Source organism: Delphinapterus leucas, chromosome 14 (assembly GCF_059928025.1).
Source record: "Delphinapterus leucas isolate spDelLeu-1000000601 "Yukka" chromosome 14, BTC_Dleu_Yukka2, whole genome shotgun sequence".
Taxonomy (NCBI): domain Eukaryota; kingdom Metazoa; phylum Chordata; class Mammalia; order Artiodactyla; family Monodontidae; genus Delphinapterus; species Delphinapterus leucas.
The window spans coordinates 37,656,685-37,680,052 of record NC_143142.1 but is presented as its reverse complement, the minus strand read 5'-3'; the positions used below and the strand labels follow the sequence as shown (position 1 = coordinate 37,680,052).

At 37.9% G+C, this 23,368-nt stretch overlaps 2 protein-coding genes across 6 annotated transcripts in view; one reads left to right on the top strand and one right to left on the bottom strand.

Annotated features, from left to right (window-relative positions):
- USP14 (ubiquitin specific peptidase 14) overlaps positions 1-23,368 on the top strand; it is an 82,057-nt gene that overhangs the window by 33,642 nt on the left and 25,047 nt on the right. For 3 of the 5 annotated variants that reach the window (XM_089894968.1, XM_089894967.1, XM_089894969.1), the window contains 6 exons: positions 3,749-3,814; positions 3,959-4,051; positions 5,686-5,814; positions 10,525-10,585; positions 10,951-11,058; positions 11,726-12,586. In XM_089894968.1, the coding sequence (XP_089751094.1) occupies positions 3,749-3,814; positions 3,959-4,051; positions 5,686-5,814; positions 10,525-10,585; positions 10,951-11,058; positions 11,726-11,877 (609 nt within the window). In that variant the 3' untranslated portion in view covers positions 11,878-12,586. Of the gene's footprint in view, positions 1-3,748; positions 3,815-3,958; positions 4,052-5,685; positions 5,815-10,524; positions 10,586-10,950; positions 11,059-11,725; positions 15,419-23,368 lie in introns of those variants that run through there. The other 2 variants (XR_016387594.1, XR_016387593.1) reach the window with 2 other exon arrangements.
- THOC1 (THO complex subunit 1) overlaps positions 14,727-23,368 on the bottom strand; it is a 42,133-nt gene continuing 33,491 nt past the window's right edge. Inside the window, exons 12-21 of the mRNA XM_022586797.2 lie at positions 22,326-22,426; positions 21,010-21,076; positions 20,761-20,811; positions 20,600-20,670; positions 20,102-20,197; positions 19,291-19,356; positions 18,249-18,332; positions 16,450-16,597; positions 15,628-15,703; positions 14,727-15,125 (exon numbers count right to left, since the gene is read on the bottom strand). Of these exons, the coding sequence (XP_022442505.1) occupies positions 14,830-15,125; positions 15,628-15,703; positions 16,450-16,597; positions 18,249-18,332; positions 19,291-19,356; positions 20,102-20,197; positions 20,600-20,670; positions 20,761-20,811; positions 21,010-21,076; positions 22,326-22,426 (1,056 nt within the window). The 3' untranslated portion in view covers positions 14,727-14,829. The remainder of the gene's footprint in view (positions 15,126-15,627; positions 15,704-16,449; positions 16,598-18,248; positions 18,333-19,290; positions 19,357-20,101; positions 20,198-20,599; positions 20,671-20,760; positions 20,812-21,009; positions 21,077-22,325; positions 22,427-23,368) is intronic.

Below are 23,368 nucleotides of genomic sequence, written 5' to 3'. Positions count from 1 at the left end.
GAACTTACCTCAACATAATAAAGATCATATATGACAAACCCACAGCCAACATCGTTCTCAATGGTGAAAAACTGAAACAATTTCCTCTAAGATCAGGAACAAGACAAGGTTGTCCACTCTCACCACTGTTATTCAACATAGTTTTGGGAGTTTTAGCCACAGCAATCAGAGAAGAAAAAGAAATAAGAGGAATCCAAATCGGAAAAGAAGAAGTAAAGCTGCCACTATTTGCAGAAGACATGATACTGTACATAGATAATCCTAAAGATGCTACCAGAAAACTACTAGAACTAATCAATGAATTTGGTAAAGTAGTAGGATACAAGATTAATGCACAGAAATCTCTTGCATTCCTATACACATGATGAAAAATCTGAAAGAGAAATTAAGGGAACACTCCCATTTACCATTGCAACAAAAAGAATAAAATACCTAGGAATAAACCTACCTAAGGAGACAAAAGACCTGTACACAGAAAAGTATAAGACACTGATGAAAGAAATTAAAGATGATACTAACAGATGGAGAGATATACCATGTTCTTGGATTGGAAGAATCAACATTGTGAAAATGTCTGTACTACCCAAAGCAATCTACAGATTCAGTGTAATCCATATCAAACTACCAATGGCATTTTTCACAGAACTAGAACAAAAAATTTCACAATTTGTATGGAAACACAAAAGACCCTGAATAGCCGAAGCGATTTTTTTTTTTTTTTTTTGGTGGTATGCGGGCCTCTCACTGTTGTGGCCTCTCCCGTTGCGGAGCAGAGGCTCTGGACGCTCAGGCTCAGCGGCCATGGCTCACGGGCCCAGCCGCTCCACGGCATGTGGGGTCCTCCCGGACCGGGGCACGAGCCCGTATCCCCTGCTTCGGCAGGCAGACTCTCAACCACTGCACCACCAGGGAAGCCCCAAAGCAATCTTGAGAAAGAAAAACGGAGCTGGAGGAATCAGATTCCCGAACTTCAGACTATACTACAAAGCTACAGTAATCAAGACAGTATGGTACTGGCACAAAAACAGAAATATAGATCAATGGAACAGGATAGAAAGCCCAGAGATAAACCCATGCACATATGGTCACCTTATCTTTGATAAAAGAGACAAGAATATACAATGGAGAAAAGACAGCCTCTTCAGTAAGTGGTGCTGGGGAAAGTGGACAGCTACATGTAAAAGAATGAAATTAGAACACTCCCTAACACCATACACAACAATAAACTCAAAATGGATTAAAAACCTAAATGTAAGGCTAGACACTGTAAAACTCTTAGAGGAAAATATAGGCAGAACACTCTTTGACATAAATCACAGCAAGATCCTTTTTGACCCACCTCCTAGAGAAATGGGAATAAAAACAAAAACAAATGGGAACTAATGAAACTTAAAAGCTTTTGCACAGCAAAAGGAAACATAAACAAGATGAAAAGACAACCCTCAGAATGGGAGAAAATATGTGCAAATGAAGCAACTGACAAAGGAGTAATCTCCAAAATTTACAAGCAGCTCATGCAGCTCAATATCAAAAAAACAAACAACCCAATCCAAAAATGGGCAGAAGACCTAAATAAACATTTCTCCAAAGAAGATATACAGACTGCCAACAAACACATGAAAGGATGCTCAACATCACTAATCATTAGAGAAATGCAAATCACAACTACAATGAGGTATCACCTCATTATAAGTCAGAATGCCCATCATCAAAAAATCTACAAACAATAAATGCTGGAGAGGGTGTGGAGAAAAGGGAGCCCTCTTGCACTGTTGGTGGGAATGTAAATTGATACAGCCACTATGGAGAACCATATGGAGGTTCCTTAAAAAACTAAAAACGGAGTTACCATACCACCCAGCAGTCTCACTACTGGGCATATACCCTGAGAAAACCATAATTCAAAAAGGGTCATGTACCACAATGTTCATTGCAGCTCTATTTACAATAGCCAGGACATGGAAGCAACCTAAGTGTCCATCAACAGATGACTGGATAAAGAAGATGTGGCACATACATACAATGGAATATTACTCAGCCATAAAAAGAAAAGAAATTGAGTTATTTGTAGTGAGGTGGATGGACCTAGAATCTGTCATACAGAGTGAAGTGAGTCAGAAAGAGAAAAACAAATACCATATGCTAACACATATATATGGAATCTAAGGGAAAGAAATGGTTCTGAAGAACCTAGGGGCAGGACAGGAATGAAGATGCAGACATAGAGAATGGACTTGAGGACAAGGTGAGGGGGAAGGGTAAGCTGGGAAGAAGTGAGAGAGTGGCATGGACATATACAGTACCAAATGTAAAACAGATAGCTAGTGGGAAGCAGCCACACGGCACAGAGAGATCAGCTCGGTGCTTTGTCACCACCTAGAGGGGTGGCATAGGGAGGATGGGAGGGAGAAGCAAGAGGGAGGAGATATGGAGATATATGTATATGTATAGCTGATTCACTTTATTATAAGCAGAAACTAACACACCATTGTATACTCAAATAAAGATGTTAAAAAAAAAAGTAAAAATAAAAATAAAAGCATACAGATACTAGCTTACCACCCCAAGTCCTATAAAAAATTATGATGCAAGTTTTGGGGCATCAAAATATGATGTAAATGTTAATTGGAGAGTGTGGTATAGAATGTTTCAGCAGGGACTCTCCAGGGTGTATTCTTCGTAATTTTATAAAATTCCAGGAAAACTAAGTATACCTGGAACTTCTAGATGATCATGAATTGATGATAATGATATGTAGCTTATCTGATGAGTAACATTGTACCATATATCCTTTCTTTAATAACATGTATTAATGAGATGTTGTATTTGTTGTCTTGGTAATTTTTTAGATTTCTTATCATTCGTTTTATTTTTGAGTAATTTTGCTCCACATTTCTTTACCTCTTTGTTGCCAGATAAACTTGGTTAAATGTTAAAAAGCTACTCCATGGTGCTTTCTTTTGTAATTAGTAATTTTAAAAAATCAAACCTGAAACAATTTTTATACAAGTGTAACATGCTTGTTGAACATAGAATATATACCAAATAGTTCTCCAAGTTTTCTCCATGTACAAACTCATGTAATTCTAACAACAGCACTGTCACGTTAACTGCTGTTAGCACCATTTACAGATCATGCACCATTTACAGATGATGCCCAGAGGGATAACTGTCTTGCTCAGTGTCACACAGGCTGTAAGGAGTGGAATGGCAGCCATGATGGTTATAAGATATAATGGCTAAAGGCTTTCCCACATTTATTAGATTAACAGAGGTTTTCTGTGTTACGACTTTTCTCAGATTTAACAATAACTGATTGTTCTGGAAGGCTTTGCTAAATAAAGCGTAAAGAACAAGGATTATCTGTATTCTCTTAATTTTCTTCTAATATGAATATTCTGTTGATCCATAAGTAGAGGAATACCATGAAAGGCTTCCTTAGGTTGTATAAAATACAGTATAAACTCTCAGAATCTGAGCATTTGGGTTATAATTAAAAGACTTCAAATATTTACATTCTGAGGAGTTCATGCCAGTAAAAATTGATGCCTTTTAAGAACTGAACCATATCTAAAAGCCTTCCCACATTGTCTTCATTCAAATTATTTCTCAGGGGTATAAATCCGTTGACGTCCTGTGTGTTGTCTATTAATTAGTAGTGCTGATAATTTTTAAAAGAATTAAATAAATAACTGTATTGCAGAAGAAAATTCTTTAATGTTTGGACTTCTGTTATGTTCTTTTTTAGCGACTTCAGGAAGAAATCACCAAACAGTCTCCAACATTGCAAAGAAATGCTTTGTACATCAAATCTGTAAGTTTTGGAATCCAGTTCCATTTACTAGAAAGGTTTCCAGCTAATTAATGTTACCCAGTCTTTGTTTTTACCAAACTGAGGAATTAAAAATTTGTGTGGTATTTGTATGTTACAGAATTTCTTTCCACTTTGTCTCCTCAGTCCAAGATCAGCCGGTTGCCTGCTTACTTGACTATTCAAATGGTTCGATTTTTTTATAAAGAGAAGGAATCTGTGAATGCCAAAGTTCTTAAGGTTAGTAACGAACTTTACTATAATGAATTATTGTAATTCTTTGAAGGTAATTCATAACTTACAATAGGTTTCTTTATTCTTTTAGGGATAAACTCACTTTAAAATACTATAAATAGGGAAGTTATTAACATTAGACAAGTGGTTCTTAATCAAGAATATATATTGGAATTATCTATTGTCCTTTTTATTTTAAATCATACACACGCCTGCCCCTCAACTGCCACCAAGCATCTGATTAAGTGGGGCCTTAGTAGGTCTTACATTTTTCAAAAGATTCCCAGGTAATTCTGATGGATGCCCTCCATTCCCCAGAAATATTGCCCTAGACCAGATCCTCAATTCCAGAGATACTAGTCCAGTAGGTTTGGGGATGGGAGTGGGGCAAGGGGCAATATAGCACACTCTATTCTAGGCGGTTCCTTTCTTCCAGGTGAAAGGAGAGTGTTAAATTACTGGTGCCCAAGGAATACTTAAATTGTAATCGTTTGATGTCAGAGCTAACCTTATGATTTATCTGTTTTGTTGAACTGTAGCTCTGCTGTGCATCCATAGAGTCTGATCCTTGGGAGAGGTATATATAATTTTAGCCTCTTGAGCTGAAATTTATAATACATTTTCAGATATACTTAGGGTCATATGAACAGGTTAAATGTAGTTGAAGTATCTGCTAGTCTAATATTTCTGAAATGCTTCTTTTATTGTTTAAATTAAAAAAAAAACTTATTTGGCTGCGTTGGGTCTTAGTTGCAGCACACGGGATCTTCATTGCGGCATGCGGGATCTTTCGTTGTGGCGCATGGGCTCTTTGCAGCATGCGGGCTTCTCTCTAGTGGCACGTGGGCCCTAGAGCATGTGGGCTCAGTAGTTGCAGCACTCGGGCTCTCTAGTTGTGGCGCACGGGCTGCAGAGCGCACAGCCTCAGTAATTGCAGCATGTGGGCTCTCTAGTTGTGGTGTGTGGGGCTCCAGAGCACATGGGCTCAGTAGTTGTGGCACATGGGCTATCTAGTTGTGCGTGGGCTCTAGAGCACGCAGGCTTAGTTGCTCCGTGGCATATGGGATCTTAGTTCCCTTACCAGGGATTGAACCCGTGTCCCCTGTATTGGGAGGTGGATTCTTAACCACTGGGCCACCAGGGAAGTCCCTGTTGTTTAAGTTTTTGGTAACTCCTCTGCGGTCAGTTTCATGGGTTAAAATGTTTAATGGAAAAGTTAAAAATTTTTTATCTTAAAGTTAGGACTACGGGCTTCCCTGGTGGCACACTGGTTGAGAGTCCACCTGCCGGTGCAGGGGACACGGGTTCGTGCCCTGGTCCGGGAGGATCCCGCATGCCGCAGAGCGGCTAGGCCCGTGAGCCATGGCCGCTGAGCCTGCGCGTCCGGAGCCTGTGCTCCGCAATGGGAGAGGCCACAACAGTGAGAGGCCTGCGTACCGCAAAAAAAAAAAAAAAAAAAAAAGTTAGGACCAGATTGAAAATAAACATATTTTCAAATGCATAGATTTCCACGTGATTTTTACAGTTCTTATTTTCAACTTTATTTGAATATGAAAGCAGTACTTTAAAAAGTGTGATAAATATTTTAAATAACTACCTTTATAAGTCTGTTTACCCTTTTCCTTTTGGTTTGTATATAGGATGTTAAATTTCCTCTTATGTTGGATGTGTACGAACTGTGTACACCAGAACTTCAAGAGAAAATGATTTCTTTTCGATCAAAATTCAAGGATCTGGAAGATAAAAAAGTAAATCATCAGCCAAAGACAGTAGGTTCTTATTGGTCATTTTCTAATCTTAATATGTTTACCTTTAATCTGTGTCCAGTATTCATTTTATATTGTTAACCTATTAGTAAAAATGGATGAACCTGTGTTTAGCATATATACAAATCTTGCAGATAGTGGTGCAAGCCCTTAAAGTTTTAGGTGTGTTTTAGCATAAGAAAAAGAACTCTAGCTATGCTAAATGGGTCCTTTGTGGTAGAATAAACTTAATATTTTCTTTTCCCATAAAAATCTTCAGCTTATATTCCTTTTATATCAATATTTATTTCCTCAAAGCACTTCACGTAAAATCTTGCCTTGTAAAATTCAGAGTATTTTATTATTTTCCTTGTGAGGCATCTCCATTTTTTAAAATGGAGTTAGTGTTATCGAATATTGCTTCATTATGCCCACTGTGACAACTTAAGTCATATCTTTTAACAAGCACCTATAACTGTTAAAATTATAACCTTAGCAACTTTATATATTTAATAAATTGTATATTTTAAATTCAGAGAAGGGACAGCTGAATTATATGTTGGATTGTTTTCTTCAAAAGGAAAAAGATATTTCCTGGTAAATAGGAATATTTCCAGTGTGATATTATATACCAAATTTTAAAATTAAATTCTTCTGCAGGTTACTGTGTGTGTGTGTTAAAAGCAATTTTAAAAAAATTAAACTTTATTTTGAGATAATTGTAGAATCACATGAAGTTATAGGAAATAATAGAGCTCCTGAGTACCTTTTACCCAGTTTCTCCTAGTGGTAACATCTTGCAAAGCTGTAATACAATATCACAACCAGGATACTGACTTTGATGTAGTCTAGATGCAGTACATTTCCTCTACCACAACGATCCCTTATGCTGCCCCTTTGTAGCCAAATCCACTCTCCTTTCCCCCTACCCCCTTCTTTTTTTAAAAAAAATAATTACTTTTTGGCTGTGTTGGGTCTTTGTTGCTGGTGCAGGCTTTCTCTGGTCGTGTGCGGTGACTGGGGGCTCTTCTTTGTGTGATGTGCAGGCTTCTCGTTGTGGTGACTTTTCTTGTTGCGGAGCATGGGCTCTAGGCGTGCAGGCTTCAGCAGTTGTGGCTCACAGGCTCAGTAGTTGTGGCGTGTGGGCTTCAGTAGTTGTGGCTCGCGGGCTCCAGAGTGCAGGCTCAGTAGTTGTGGCGCACGGGCCTAGTTGCTCCACGGCATGTGAGATCTTCCCAGACTAGGGCTCGAATCCGTGTCCCCTGCATTGGCAGGCAGATTGTTAACCACTGAGCCACCAGGAAAGTCCACTTCTTGTACTTTGGTTAAATTTATTTGTAACTATTTTATTCTTTTTGATGTTTTTGTAAATGGCATAGTTTTTAAAAATTTCATTTTTGCATTCATTGCAGTTGATTTTTGTATATTGATCTTACATCCTCTACTCTCCTGAATTGGTTTATTAGCTGTTTTTTTCTCTTATTTTTTTTGAAAGAGATTGTGTAGAATTGGTGTTAGTTCTCTTTTAAACGTTTGGTAGAATTGTCTTGGTCAGACAGTCTTGGCCTGCAGAGTTCTTTTTCAGGAGTTTTTTTTTTTTTTTTTTTTGTGGTACGTGGGCCTCTCACTGTTGTGGCCTCTCCCGTTGCAGAGCACAGGCTCCGGATGCGCAGGCTCAGCGGCCATGGCTCACGGGCCTAGCTGCTCCGCGGCATGTGGGATCTTCCCAGACTGGGGCACGCACCCGTGTCCCCTGCATCGGCAGGCGGACTCTCAACCACTGTGCCACCAGGGAAGCCCTTTTTCAGGAGTTTTTAAATTAAAAATTCAACTTTATAGTTATGGGCTATTCAAATTTATTTCATATTGGGTATGTTTTGGTAGTTTGTCGTTTTGCGGAATTGATCCATTTCATCTAGCTTGTCAATTTTATGCGTGCAGAGTTGTTCCTAGGATGATGATGATTCTGATGTTTGCACGGTGTGTAGCGATATCTGTCCCCTGTTTCATTCCTGATATTGTAAATTTGTGTCTTTTTTTTCTGTCAGTCTTGCTAGAGGATTGTCAATTTTATTGCTCTTTTCAGAGAACTAGCATTTCGTTTCATTGATTTTTCTCTATTTTTCTGCGTCTCGTTTTATTGATTTTTACTCTTATTATTTCTTGTTTTCTGCTTGCTTTGGGTTTATTTTCCTCCTCTTTTTCTAGGTCCTTATGGTGTGGGAACTTAGATCTTTTATTTCAGACTTCCTGTTTTCTGATGTGTGCATTTAGTGTTCTAAATTTCCTCTTAGCAGTGCTTTCAGATTGTGTCCTACAAATTATTGTATTGCATTTCCATTTTCATTATGTTTCTTGTATTTTTAAAAAATTTTGAGACTTCTCTTTGACCTTGGATCATTTAGAAATGTCTTGTTTAATTTACAAATGTTTGGAAAATTTCCTGTTATCTTTTTGTTACTGATTCTAGTTTGAGTCGATTGTGGTGAGAAAACACCCTCGTGTGATTTAAATTCCTTTAAATTTGTTGAGGTTTGCTTTATGGCTCAGGATGTGATCTATCTTGGTAAATGTTCCATGGGCACTTGAAAAGAATGTGTATTTTACTGTTGTTGAGTGGAGTATTCCGTGATGTTGATTAGATCCAGTTGGTTGATGGTGGTGTTGCTTTTTCCTGTAACCTTGCTGTTTTTCTGTCAGTTGTTGAAAGAGGAGTAGTGAAGTCTTCAACTAAAATTGTGGATTTGTATGTTTCTCCATTCATTCAGTTCTGTTAGCTTTTTGCTTTTCATGTTTTGTAACTGTTATTTGGTGCATACACATTTAGGATTGCTCTGTCTTCTTGGTGGAGTGATTCTTTGATTATTATGCAGTGTCCATCTCGGTTTGTGGTCATTTTCTTTGTTCTGTAGTCTACTTTATCTGATATTAATATTGCCACTGCTGCTTTCTTTTTGTTAATGTTTGCATGATACACCTTTTTCCATTCTTTTACTTTAAATTTGCCCATGCTATATTTGAAGGTAGTTTCTTATAGACAGCATATAGTTGGGTCATGTTTTTTAATCCTGTGTTAACCTCTGTCTTTTTATTGGTACATTTAGACCATTTATATTTCATGTAATTCTTAGTATGTTAGTGTTTGGATCTATTTTATATTTGCTGTTTGTTCTGATTTTTGTTTCTGTTTTCCCTTCTTGTAGGTTACATGAACATTTTTTAGAATTCTAGTTTATAATTTTTTTTGAAGAATTTGATTTTTAAAAAATTTATCTGTTTTATTTTTGGCTGCATTGGGTCTTTGTTGCTGCACACAGGCTCCCCCTAGTTGCGGCAGGCAGGGGCCACTCCTTGCTGTGGTGCGCGGGCTTCTCACTGCAGTGGCCTCTCTTGTCGTGGAGCGTGGGCTCTACGGCTTTCGCGCTTCAGTAGTTGTGGCTCGCGGGCTCTAGAGCGTAGGCTCAGTAGTTGTGGCACATGGGCTTAGTTGCTCCACATCATGTGGGATCCTCGCGGACCAGGGCTCAAAACCATGTCCCCTGCATTGGCAGGCGGATTCCCAACCACTGCACCACCAGGGAAACCCATGTGTAATGTTTTTTAATGTGTTTCTTTGTATAGCCTTTTTTGGGTTGCTCTAGGTGTTAAAAATATATAAAGGAATGGTTGACCTAATTGCCTTTCTTTGTTGTAAGATTCTTTGGCTTCTTGTCACTTTAGCTATCTTTTAAACTGCTTGCATTGTCTTCATTTTCATTATAGTCTTCAAGAACTTTGTGTCCATATGCCTAAGTAAGTTTTTTTTTTTTTAAATTTATTTTTGGCTGTGTTGGGTCTTTGTTGCTGCACGCAGGCTTTCTCTAGTTGTGGCGAGCAGGGGCTACTCTTCTCTGCGGTGCGCGGGCTTCTCATTGTGGTGGCTTCTCTTGCTGCAGAGCACGGGCTCTAGGCGCGTGGGCTTCGGTAGTTGTGGATCGCAGACCCTAGAGTGCAGGCTCAGTAGTTGTGGCTCACGGGCTTAGTTGCTCCGCGGCATGTGGGATCTTCCTGGACCAGGGCTCGAACCTGTGTCCCCTGCGTTGGCAGGCAGATTGTTAACCACTGCATGACCAGGGAAGCCCCTGCTTAGTTGTTTTTATATTACACACTGAAATGGGTTGAGGCAAGCGAGTTCTCACTGAAGACCCTTGTCTAAAGTTGTAAATCATGCCTCTTAATGTAGGTAAATATTTGCTGAATTAAATATTTCAGTTCATTTGAGCTGAAGTGGCAGGTGACCGTGGCTTAGTAGATATAATATTAATTGCAGTAATTCGACTTCTGTTTTTTTGAGGCAGGTTTTCTTTTATCTTCACCTATATGGTTTGATAGTATTCTGGAAAAGTTGCCGAATTGGGTTTTCTTTTTCTACCCTAGAGCAGTGTTTATCTGTACTCTGTATTCACTGGTGTGCTCTAGGTTTAGTGGTTTGAAGTTGGTTCTGTAATCAGGATCTCCTACTATACATATGAGACTGTATGTTGTTAAAGAGTAGGACTTTTGGGTTTACAGTTTTATGTTAACTGTAGCTGTATCATTTGAGCAATTTGTAAGGCAGATCATATTTTTTCTTTGTCTTGCCTTGGTGATTTGCATTATAGACAGTAAATATTTGTGGAGATGGATACTCATTGAGAATATAAATTTTATTTCCAATATCATGAAAACTTAAAATTAAAATTTTTTTCCCCTCAGAGTGACAAAAAGAGTAGTCCCCCAAAAGAAGTTAAGTATGAACCCTTTTCTTTTGCTGATGGTAAGTGAAATCTTCATTTCAGTTGACTTTTACTGTGTGTAGTGTTTTTTTTTTTAAGGTAAAATTACTCTTTCCACATATCTGTTTTTTTCAGGTACTGTGCTTTAAAAAAAAGTTGTTTCTTATGATTTACTGTAGTATGACATAGTAAAAAAATCACTTTTTAGTGAATATATGTTCTATGAATGGTAGCATACTTCTTAAAACATCTTTCATGAACCTTTAATTGGACAGTAGTATCTTATTGGATTTTAACAATAAAGTAGTACTTCTCTAGGCTAAACTTGAGTTCTTGCTTGTTACTTAGCTTGAGAAAGTACATATCTGTTCATTTCTAATATTATTGGGTTTACATCTTTCTTTAGACATTGGCTCCAATAATTGTGGATACTATGACTTACAAGCAGTGCTAACACATCAGGGAAGATCTAGCTCTTCAGGTCATTATGTATCATGGGTGAAAAGGAAACAAGGTAAAGATTCTGTTTTTTTAAATTGTTCCATACTATTTTGATAAGTTGTTTAGATTTTTAGCACATTTGTTCTCAAACTTTTTGATCTCAGAACTCCTTTTGCATTCTTAAATTATTGAGGATCCGAGAGAGCTTCCGTTTATGAGGATTATCTCTTAATATTTACTATAATAGAAATTAAAACTGAGAAGTTAATTCTTTTAAAACTGACAGTAATGACGTCATTACATATTAACATAAATAACATTTTCAAAATAAAAATTACAATCTTTTCCAAAACAAAAAAAGGCAAAAAATGATATTGATTTACATTTTTCTAAGTCTGTTTTGTTAGGCTTAATAGGAGACAGCTGGATTCTCCTGTTTCTGCCTTCAGTCTGCTGCTTTATCACACATTGTGTAACCTCTGGAGAACTCCAAAGCACACTTCACAGAATGAGGGGGAAAAGGGAAATAATGCTTTAGGAGTGTTATAAAAATTGTTGTAACCTTCATGGAACCCCTGAAAGGATCTTGAACCTGAGTAGTCCCTGGACCACTCTTTGAGAACTGTTGGTATGGCAGATGGAATACTACTGTACATGAAATTACTCAGTACCTCTTTTGCAATGGAACTCTGAAAAAATCATATATGAGATTAATTTCATTCTTCTCTTTTGCACTTTAGATGAATGGATTAAGTTTGATGATGATAAGGTCAGCATCGTGACACCAGAGGATATATTGAGGCTTTCTGGTGGTGGAGACTGGCATATAGCTTATGTTCTACTCTATGGGCCTCGCAGAATTGAAATAATGGAAGAGGAAAGTGAACAGTAATCTTCATTTTAGCTATTTATGCTTAGGTGTGAAATAAATGTTGTTTGTTGATCATTTCTATAACCCAGAGCTTTAAAGGAAGATTTTTAGGTGGTTTTACATGTTTCCCCTCATGTGGAACAAAAGAGGGCAGAAGCAGACCACTCTGTGTTATCGACCTAAAGAATAACAGAAAAGAGAAAATTGCCTTTGGACTGTGCTGCCCTATATAAAAGTGACAGGAAGACATTTTTAAAAAGCTTATTTCTTGGATTAATTTTTAAAAATTATGAGTTGAAATGCCTTTCAACCATTACCTTCTGTGATAATTTTTCTTCCTTTTTCAGCCCAAGATTCAGCAATCAGATGTTTATTGCACACCTATTACTCTATTATTTGTTGTTTTTGCATGGTTCAAACCACCAGTGATTCAGTAGCTGCCCATCCTTTGCATTATCTAACAAAAATTTTGCCAGGACGGTGGAAAGGAAGTTAAGTGTTGATCTCATTGTGTAACTCAGTGCTGCTGTCCCCATCCCATGGAAACATGGGTACAATCAAGTATTTGTCCAGCCTGACTGTTGCTGGCTTTTCATGACTTTAAAATAAATTGTGATCAATAATAGTACATTTGATTATACATTTATTACTGTGTCTCTGATGTACTAGGTTTGTACATTTAACTTTGCAATGGTTTTGTAGTAATCAACCTTAAAAATAATGTTGACAAGCTCCGGTTGCTTATTTTTAGAAAATTAGGATATTTAATAAAAAAACAAAACAAAGAGGGACTAACAGCGTTTGACCTCAAGTCTTTTGTCTGTTGAGTGTTGGAGCTTGGCTGAAGTTCAGATATGTTTACTACTATTACAGTTTCTGCAGATGGTTCGTTTAACTAGGCTCTTAAGCATCCATTTAAAAATAGTCTTTGCCTGCTAGCATAATATTGTTTAAAAAGGAATAGAGTTGTAAAAGTAAGGGAGTTCTTTGGATGCTGAATGCAACCATGTTATCAGATCTGTTCCTTGGCTCAGTTGGGTGTTTATTTCTACTCCCTTGTCAACTTTGGACAACTCCCTTGTCCAAATTCTTAATGTCTATCAAAATTTAGTACCAATGATTTTTAAAGTGATGGTAGAAATACCAGAGTATGAGATATCTCAATATATGGTATGTTTCTTCCATTTTAATACTCTAGTCAATTCATTTTTGTTTTAGGAGCCTTGCTTGGTTGCAAAAGGATAGAGTATCAGCTGACTTGTCTGATTTCCTTTGAGTTAGATATTTATCATAAAGTTTTGGGGATTATCGTGAAATCTCATCTTTGCTTATGCTGTTTTAATGCTCTGCAGAGCATAGTAGTGATAACTATTAGATTCTTAGAGAATAGTGGCCATTTCCTCTCAAGTTTGAACAATGTAATATAATCTAAGAACACTAGGGGATAAAATAAGCATTTCAGGAAAATTTATTTGTAAATAGCTTCTTCAGCTAAGCTTTAATAATTGGCAATCAGTACTCCTTTTGCCTTGGAGGTGGTATAGAATAGAATAGGGAGGATGAGACCATAAGAATTGTAATGATTCTTTTATATATTGGTGTGATGCTTGTAAATTTGTGAAGTTTTTTTATTCACTAATTTTGTTCTGAACAATTTTGAGGACACCAATTTAGGAATTAGAATTCAGATTTTACGATTTGGAGGATGCTGTAGCTACTAGATCAGGTAGGGTTAGAACAAAGTATATAAGCCTTGTATGGAATTAGCATTTTAAATTATAATTCCTTAACTGTCATTACAAAACACTTCATTTTATTTGATCCAGAAAAGCATTATAAAGTATAAGAAATTGGACTTATACTATTGTTTTAAACTAGGCTATTTTAGAATTCAGCCTTTCATATAAGATCTTTGAAAAGAGAGAATAAGCAAGAAAATGTCTTGATTGATTCCTGAGTGTGCCTTATGTGCTGTGCCCCTCGCACTGAGGCCCTTTTGATATTAGAGCTGCGCTGGATCACTATTGGACTAGTGAGTGAGGTGAAGCCCCAGCAAGAATATTTTTAGTGACAGGTACTTAGCCCTCCTTCCATATTCAAAACAATGACCGTAGCGCCCTAAAGGGTAACTTACGTGGGAATGGAAACTGTCTCCAGCCATGATGACTACATAGTGCTTTGCTGTTTGTAGGATGCTTTCACATACATCTCATTTGAACTTCACAACAATCCCTGAGGTATGTACCCCTATTTTAATGACTTGAGAGCTTAAAATAAGTTCTCTAAGGCTAAATGAACTACGTTTTAGACTTCACCCCATTTCTTTTAAAGTTGGGGGTTGGAGAATATTTTCTGCCATGGGCCAGGTATTTTAAAAATATGTTTTAAGCTTTGCAGGCCATAAGTCTTCATTGCAACTATGTAACTTTGCTGTTGTAGCATGAAAGGAGCCATAGACAGTACTTAAAAGAACCAGCATGGCTGTGTACCATTAAAATTTTACTTATAAAAAGAGGTGACAAACGGACCATTGTTTGCTGATCCTCTGCTTTAAAGCATAGATGAGACTAGAGCAGTCATATAGTTTCAGAAAGTATTACTGTGGGATGTTCAGGATAGCAAGTTAAATTCTATAACTGCTAATGGAATGCAGGAAACCAGTTTGGCATAGGGTATCTTAGGAAACACCATGCCCCTAAATATTGCTTACTGACTTTATAAATGTTTAATTAACAAAAATATTATGTGACCCTGAGGTCACTTTACTTTGGCCATTTCCCCAACCTACCCCCTTGTCCCCCCAGACCCTGAGGTCAGTCATCAAGAGGCACCATGCATTCTGTTGTTCTTGGAGCACCAGCCAACTGTACAACTGTTATAAAAATGTTTATTGTTTACCAAAACCAGTGAACCTCTTATCAAATGCTGCTTGGTAACAAAAGCTTATCACAGTTTTAATAATAAAAAAAAAAGCTAACTATTTGTCTCACTGTCATTAGTTAGACTTTCTGCAAGGTCACTTAACCCTGACTTGTTGAGTGCACTGATCAGGTTCTCAGGTGTCGCGTGCACTCCCTCCTGATCCTGCCAGGCGACTAGCAGCTGCTTAGCTCTCATCTTCATGTCTTCACTGTCACACTCAATCTGTCTAATTTCTGAGTCTTTCATTTCCAAGTAGGGGGCCAGAATCTTCCATTGTTCACCCAGTTTGTTGGCAAATACCTCTATTTGGTCCCCTGTTACAGGTTTGTCTCGCCGAACATCAGGACCTAGAAAACACAGGAAACATAAATTATGAACAATGTACGAGGATGTGTACAATTCAAAATATAAAACGGAATATGGGGCCACTGAGATATTATTCACCTTTAATAAGCTTTATTTTAAAAGTAAAACAGTTCCTTTTTGTACTTTCCACGGGTTGAATTACCATTCTTATGATCATTAGGGACTCAATCAAACCTAAAGCTGTTGCCTCTATTTATAATTAGGAAGGCTTCTGAAACCAGCGGCCCCCAATCTAAACCCCAAGAATTAAGAGAGATATGAGTTGCCTTCAAATGTAAGTACTTTTCTTCCCAACACTTCCAAATTTTACTGTATAAAAGGTACTATTTTAAAAATTATCAAGCAATGTTTTAGATTCCTCACTATAAGAAACAGCTGAGAAAGATGGTAGAAGTTGAGAAGTAGATCAAATAACGTACCTCTCAACAAAGAACCCCAATCTTTTCCAATTTTGTAAAATAGCCAAGAAAATTCAATTCTTACTTTCATTTTCCTTCAGTAAAGCATCATTATCTTCCTCATCTTCATCCTCACCTGTTTTTATTTCTTCAGAAGGAGGCTAAAATGAGTAAAAGAATGGTTTAAAAGAATGCCAACTTCTAAAACCAGATAACTGGGCATACTTTCTATTTAGGTATGAGATTCCAATTACGGGGCCCAGAACTTTACCCTTGAGAGTGTTAAATGTGAATGTCAGGTAAGGATCGCAGTGGGACAGTGTTAACCTGGAGAAGGAGGGGTAGGCGGGGAAGACTGAAGGTTGGAAAGACTCTTATTCCAACCTGGGAAGAAGGGAGCCAGTAAGAAGTATGGTAAGATGACTTGTAAGTACTCAGCATATGGTAACGATGGTCTAGGGAAGACTGGGGGAGCAACCATGTTCTTAACACTTTTTTTGAGTAATTTTATTCAGATTTATGCATACAGTATAGTTATTACCATATTGTATTGGAAAAGAGTAGAAAGATAGGCCAAGCTGCCTACCACACTACCCCATGGGCCCTACCTTTGATAAAATATAATGCATTGGCACACAGAAAAAATAAGTTAAAGTATAATAAGTTAATCTTTATATAAAGTTACTTTATCTATTTATGTACTTCCTATAAATGTATACCCAAATGCATTTTTTTCTCATTCTAAACAAGGGGGTTTATGGATTTTTTTTTCAACAAGGGGGTTTATGGATTTTTTTCTCTCCCACATGATAAAGGCTAAATTCAGCTCTTAGCTCAAACAGCAATAGCAGTTTAAAAAAAGAAGGTAACGCAAACTAAAGGATGTAAAAATTGATGTGTTACTTACTGGTAATTCCTTGGCTAGCTTTATTACCATGTTTTCGAGATATTCTGGCAAACTTTTAAACTGCTGGTTGGTTGGCTGAAAGAAGTGAGGGCTTCTCCGTGCTAATAGTCTCAGGGCTCTCCAACCATAATTAGAATTGTTCACAGCCCTATAAAAAGAGATGTCAGTCTTGTAATTTATACTTCTTTATTTCTATATTCCCTTCTAGTTAATGTAGTTCACCAGGCAAAATTCTATACTCCCAGGTCAGTTGCTGAAGGCACCATTCTTCTCATTCTGATCACAGCCCTAAAGAACCTCTCAGTGAGCAGTTCACTTATAAACGGAAACCAACAGAGTCCAAAGAGGCAGGTTCATATGCAGCAAAGTTTTTAAATTTAAAAAGTTTACATACATTTTAAGTTAAGTCAATTAGTATGTGTCCAGGACTGGCTAGATGCTGTGTGTGCAGGACAGATCATCCCCCTGGTCATTTAGAGAGAAAAATACTCATAGGTTCACTATGTTCAGTAGACTTGATATCCAAATGGGCAATGCCATCTGCAGGTGTGAGTTTCAGAATATTTTATAAACCCAACCGTTTTCATCATGTTAATTTAATTAATCTTTTTTTAAAATTTATATAACATCTAAACTTTAATTTGCTGAATATCAACCTCAGTGAATAAAAATTACTCCAAAACTAAAAGGGACACATCCAGTAGCCAACACCATAAGCAGTGATACCAAGAACAGAATCCACGAACTGTTCCTTAATACAGGTGGTACACAGTAAGGTAAGAAAAACCTGAGAAACTCTATAATGTTTTGGAAACAGGCAAGCTACAGAGAATCCAGAGCACAGATCTGTTCCACTTAAGAGTTTCTGTAAGTGACTTGGAAGTCCCCACAAGTTCTTAGAGTAGCAATCTAGTTTATTAGTCACTGCTCATAAATAAGCCTCATTACCTCTGAGACAGTCTTGGCACCTGAAAAACTACCGCTAGGCAGTGCGTGGTTCAACATGAACCATCTTATTTAATGCTCAGAATAACCCTGTGAGATGGGTACTATTACTGTTAAACAGATAACGAAACAAAGCAAAGAAGGGTTTAAATTAGCCCTTAGAAGCCTAGCCAGTAAGTGGTAGAGTCCCAGGACTGACCTAGGCAGGCTGATGAGAGGGCCCTTGCCCTCGGATCACGATGCCATAATGCCTATTTAAAACCACGGGGCTGTGTGGTGTCACCTGGAAGATACAGCTAAGACTGACTCCTGAAGTTACTACAAAATTTGAGTTAGATGGAGAGCCAGCAATGGAGACTGAGACGGTGAGGCAAAGGGAAAAACAGGAGGAGAGTGCAGTTAGATGGGTGTCAAGGGAAGAAAACATTATCTAAGCAGGGAGAGATCAACTGGAGAATGCTGCTGAGAGGTCAAAAAATGATCAGAGCTATTTCAGTGGAGTGATGGGGAGACAGGCACGGGCTGACCAGAGAACAGGAGCTGAGGAAATGAAGGCAGTAATTATCAACCACTGTTGGACATACTGTGATTTGAAGGGGAACAGAGAAAAGAGGTGATAGAGGTGGGCTCAAGGGGGATTTTTCTACTTTTCTGACACAAGCGTGACTCTTATGCTTGTTAGTCGATGGGAATGGTCACTGAAATCAAGACGTGCAGTAATGTGAAGCTGGCACATAAACTCAGCTAAAAGAAAAAGTACTATGCGCTCAACTGTCTGCCTTGATAAGCATTCTAGTATACATACAGTTCTTAAGAGATATTAGGGAAATTAGTTCATGAGAAACATTACTTACTTGTATTCATTTTCAACCATATTTTCAGGGTCTGCCTGTTCAATGGCTTCTTCAAAGAACTCCTCCAAAGTTGGCATATATTCCCTGGGCATTAAAAAAATAACTAGTGAGGATCATGTCTGTTCTTATTTACAGTTATTACAGAATATTGGCTCTATTCCCTGTGTTGTACAAAATGGCTATATTTTCTTATTGCTACAAGTAGTACTTGTTTTTTCTAATTTGCCTGGTCCTTTTTGAGAGTGCCATGTTCCTTTTAGTTGCTTCTTCTGTCTGCTGATTCTTAGTCATGGTAGATTGTTTTCTTAAGTTTGGATGGTGAGTTTACCTTCAGACTTACCTGTAGAATCCTTGTGTGGCTTAGGTTGAAGGTGTGGCCGCCCTACCCCACCACAAGCTTTCTATCATCAGCCTGGGACTTTTTAGTTCACCCTCTTAGCTTAAGGGTCATCCCTTTATACTGCTGGTAGTATAAATATAAACTCTAAGACGGCATGACAGCAGACCTGTGGTTATAATTTCTCAGGGAATACTTTTTCCTTTTCCTCCACATCTCAGGTGGAAATGGATGAGCTCCTTGCTTCCTGTGCCAGTGAGCAAGTCCCTCCTCCTCCCGCCGTGCCCTTTTCTTTACAGATAGTGTGCACTGAGGGCCTCAGCTTTACTTGGGGGAAACTCAGTTACATATTTGTACAGCCCTAAGGCTTTACTTTCTATCCTTTTGTGGCCGTTAAAACCCAAGTTCTCTGGTTCCCCAATGTGGGAATCACTTGCACTGCTCCCCAGCTAGAAGCAACCGCAGCATTAGTTCTTACTTTGGTTTTTAGTTCCCCCTTCTTTTGCAAATCTTTATTTCTTGTGATTTCTACAATTATTTTATCAGTACTTCTAGGTGTTTTATGGAAAGCTATATTCTACTGGGCCAAAGTCAACCACAGTAAACTTTAAAATTTCTTTTGAGCTCTACTTATAGCTGCCAAAATTCTACTCTAGTTTAACATTTGAGAAAAGCAATACTTCATATGAAACATTTTAAACCTGCCTTGTCTCTGATTTACAGGCTTCCATATTATCAGGACAGAGATTCCAAAGCCTTGTTAACTCCTCACTGCAAAACAGACAAAGATAAATACATTTTTTTATGGACACCATTCTCTTCTACCTTAAAACTATAAAAATACTTAAATAGTGGATTTTGGGGTGGTGATGAGTTTTAATCATTTTTGGTATTTAGCAAATTTTCTATATGAGCATATATTTAATGATTTTTTTTTCTTTTTTTCTTGTTGGAGTAAAATTGCCTTACAATGTTGTGTTAGTTTCTGCTGTACAATGAAGTGAATCGTATATGTATACCTATATCCCCTCCCTCTTGGCTCTCCCTCCCATCCCCCCCATCCCACCCATCTAGGTCATCACAGAGCGCTGAGCTGAGCTCCCTTTAATGATAATGATAACCACTACTTTTTTCTAAAAATATTCAAGTGCAGTATAACGCAATGAATAGTTAACTAGAAGGTAAAAGAAATGAAAGGATTATAGTACCATGCAACAACTAGAAGTAAGCTGGCTCAATCTAACAGCAATTGTATTGTCTGTGACATGGAAAAAATGGCAGAACCTAGAGCCATGGATTTTGGAAGCAGGAGACAAAAAACTAAGTTTTGTCTCAATGCGTGAATCCATGATGGACCCTACAGATTGATAGGGTGTGGTTTGCTTTAGTTATCTGTGTACATACCAAACACACAAAAAACTGGAAAAACACAAAACCTTGGGAGTTCTTACAGTAATATTTTCACAATACAAAAGCCTCTATGATAACATCCCACCTATGAGACAGGTTAACCTACTTTCCCATCAGAATTTTTTTGTTCGGTCCTTTCCCTAGGAAGTCCTCTGGAGCCGTTCTCTTCCGTACTACTCTTGTCGGCTTGGTATCTGATGTTCTGTGGTGAACAAAACATGCTGGAATTTCAAATGTTTAATGTAAAAGAAAATTTAGTTGTTTTCTTCCTAAAAAAGCTTCATATGAAAGCTTCGTATTATTACACTCATCAGAGAGAAGACAAAAAGGCCACACCAGGGGACAAATTACAAGGAGTGGGTACACAGCATTTTTTTCCCAATAATTAATAACAGATCAGTTTGTTCTGAGAAGTTAATGACAACAAATTTGAGATAAAAATGTCACATAGAAGTATATCAAAATGGTTGTAATTTTTATGGAATACAATTTACATTTTTTATATGAAATACATTTACACATATCTGTACATAATGTAAAATAATCATACCAGACTGTATTCTGAAAGCCTTTCTCATATTGCTTGAGAGGAGTATATATTTACCTTTCTTTCACAAAACTTGGGCAGCCTTCATTTTTCCATGAGTTCCAGTTTTCTTCAGTGTTTAATATATGCTGGGAAAAACAAAGAAATTACATTTCCATAATGAAGACTTTGAAACTCTACTGGGTGCTAAGAAGACTATGTAAATATAAAACACATACCTCTACCATCTTTGAAAATCTTTCTCCATCAGGGGGGTTTTCAGATAGTAGCTGTGATTAGAAAGAATATACTAAGCTTTCAACAACTTTCTGCATCATAGGAGTTGTTTGTAGGCAGAGAACCAAGAAGTGTTTGTGGTCTTGTACCTGAGCTTAACTTTATCCTTATTTTCCTATTTGGGGCTGAAACAAAGAAAATTCTAAATTTTCATTTTGTTCAATCATGGGTTTGTTGCGTGATGAACTTACTTGATAAACTGATTTTGTAGTATCTTCAATCCAGAGTGATTGCTCATCAGTTAAAACATAGTTTGAACTAGGAAACAAAGCAATAAAAGCATGCTTGAGTTACAAGAATTGTATATTCAATTTTAAGGTTTATATACCGTCTTGAAGAAACACTGAACAAAGCAATGAATGTTTCCTAAAATAAGTTCAATGTGGGATAATAGCCTCAGAGAAAATGTTAACATACTCCTCTCCAAGATGCACATTCAAATAAGTCACACTATGTTCCTTTAAAACGCATTCAAGATACAATGAATAAAACCCCCAAAACTCTAGAGAAGGCTGAAGGCAGACCCAAATTGTTAACAGCTGCCATCAATTCAGCTCTCACTATGTACTAGGTGCTCTATAGTTTATAGCCATCCAACGAATACTGATAGACTGCCATGTGCCAGGATTTAAGGACTTTACATACATTATTCATTTAATTCTCAAAACAAGGACATGTGCATATATTAAACAGACTACAGAGGCTCAAGCCATAAAGCTTGCATTCAAACCCAGGTCTGCCTCCAATTTCTACTATGCTATACCAAACCTCCACAACAGATAGGATAACAAATAGCATTTTTGAGTGTTTGCTATGCGTTATCTTAAAATTACAAGTCTGAAAGCTGAATTGCAGCTAGTGGGTGATGAAAGTGGGATTCAAAACCAGAAGGTAGAAAGCCACATTCTTTACAACTAATACAACACTGCTCTGCAAACTTCCGATACCATCCAGTAACGGAGCTCTGCTTCAGTTTTAGGTGGGACAAGAGGGACTAGTCCGCCCTACAGGTGGAGGAATTCAGACTGACAGCGGAGGTCCTGATTAGGTTTTCTGAAATCCCAAAGAAACTAGAACTCCGTGCTTCAAAGGTTTACCTAATTTTTTTCAGCTCTAATGTCCTAGATAGTCCCACACCTGGAGAAAGAAGTATTATTGGCTGAGTTTGCAAATCAGGTTTGGAGAAGGTCTGAGTGAGGTGAGGAATGACGGAAATCAGGAGCAGACCTCCACCCACCAAGACAACTGAGAACTCCCAGGATGCCAGGCTCTCAGCAAGAAAGACACTGGCAGCAGATACAGTCAATGCCTTTTCTCTAAAACAAATAACCTTAGCATCTTGTTAAGCTAACAAAAGCCCCTGATTATCTAATATTGCTGCAAATGAAATGTTTCAGGGAGGTGAGCCTTCCACACAAAATGAGCCCGCTACATAAAAATATACATCAGTAAGCAATCATTCTCTTTGCTGCTGTTTATAAACCATTTACTACCCATATTAACTTACCTTTTAAATTTGACCTGCCCCTTGAGATACTGGAATAAAATGAGATACTGCAACAGGATGTGTCGACGAAAGTTACTGTCGCTCAGTTGTAAATCCATCAGCTACTCGAAAAACAAGCACACACACAAACCACCACATTAAATTCAAGTTCTACCTAAAGGTGCAAGTGATACTATTACAGAAATGGAAGATTTCAATTCAAAAAACACGTGCTGAGAACTCACTGCATGTGAGGCGTTACTGTACAAGCCCCAGGACAGAGTAGCAAAGCTTCATTTAGCTTTCTTAACCATTTTATGCCATGAGGTATTTATGTTGGTGGATAGCAATGTTATACCTGTGGTCCTGAGGTCAGGATAAAAGCAGAAATATAAAAAAGTAAAAGTATGGCTGTCACTTTCCCACATATAAAGAAATAATGGCTAAAGAAGAGGTCCCTGTGGATAAACAATACAATACTGAGGGATGTCGCTCTTTTCTGTAGTCCTAGGAAGTGCCTGCAACAGGGTGGGCGCTCAATAACAAGCAAATGAGAAGAATCAGAGGTGAAAAATCATCCATGAATTAAATGGACTGTTTTTATATTTTAGAAAAAATTGTATCACACCTGTATTATCACAGAATTTGGATTAGAAAGGACTTGAAGGTCATTTATGAGGAAGCTCTTCAACAACACTGCCACCTAGCTGGTCTTGCTGTAAGAATGGCCTCAGTGATGAAGGCGTCATTCTGATTCTGTCCCATGTGCTGAGGGAAAGCTACGTCTATGTCCACAAACCCGGTTTGTGCTGTTCTGCCCTCCAGACCTAAAGCAACAATGGAGGCCTCCTTTTTCTAAATGAATAACCAGTGAGACACCTGACAGCCCTAGGAACCAATTTCCAGTTCCAGGTCCCAAGTTCCTTGGGCAACGCATCACACGCTATGCTTTCATCTACTAACACAGCAGTTGGGCTGCACCCCACAGGCCTGGAAGCCCTGTACTTGCCCAGCCTCAAGACAGCAGAGCCGGAGTCAGCAACAGAGACATCAATGGTTTAACG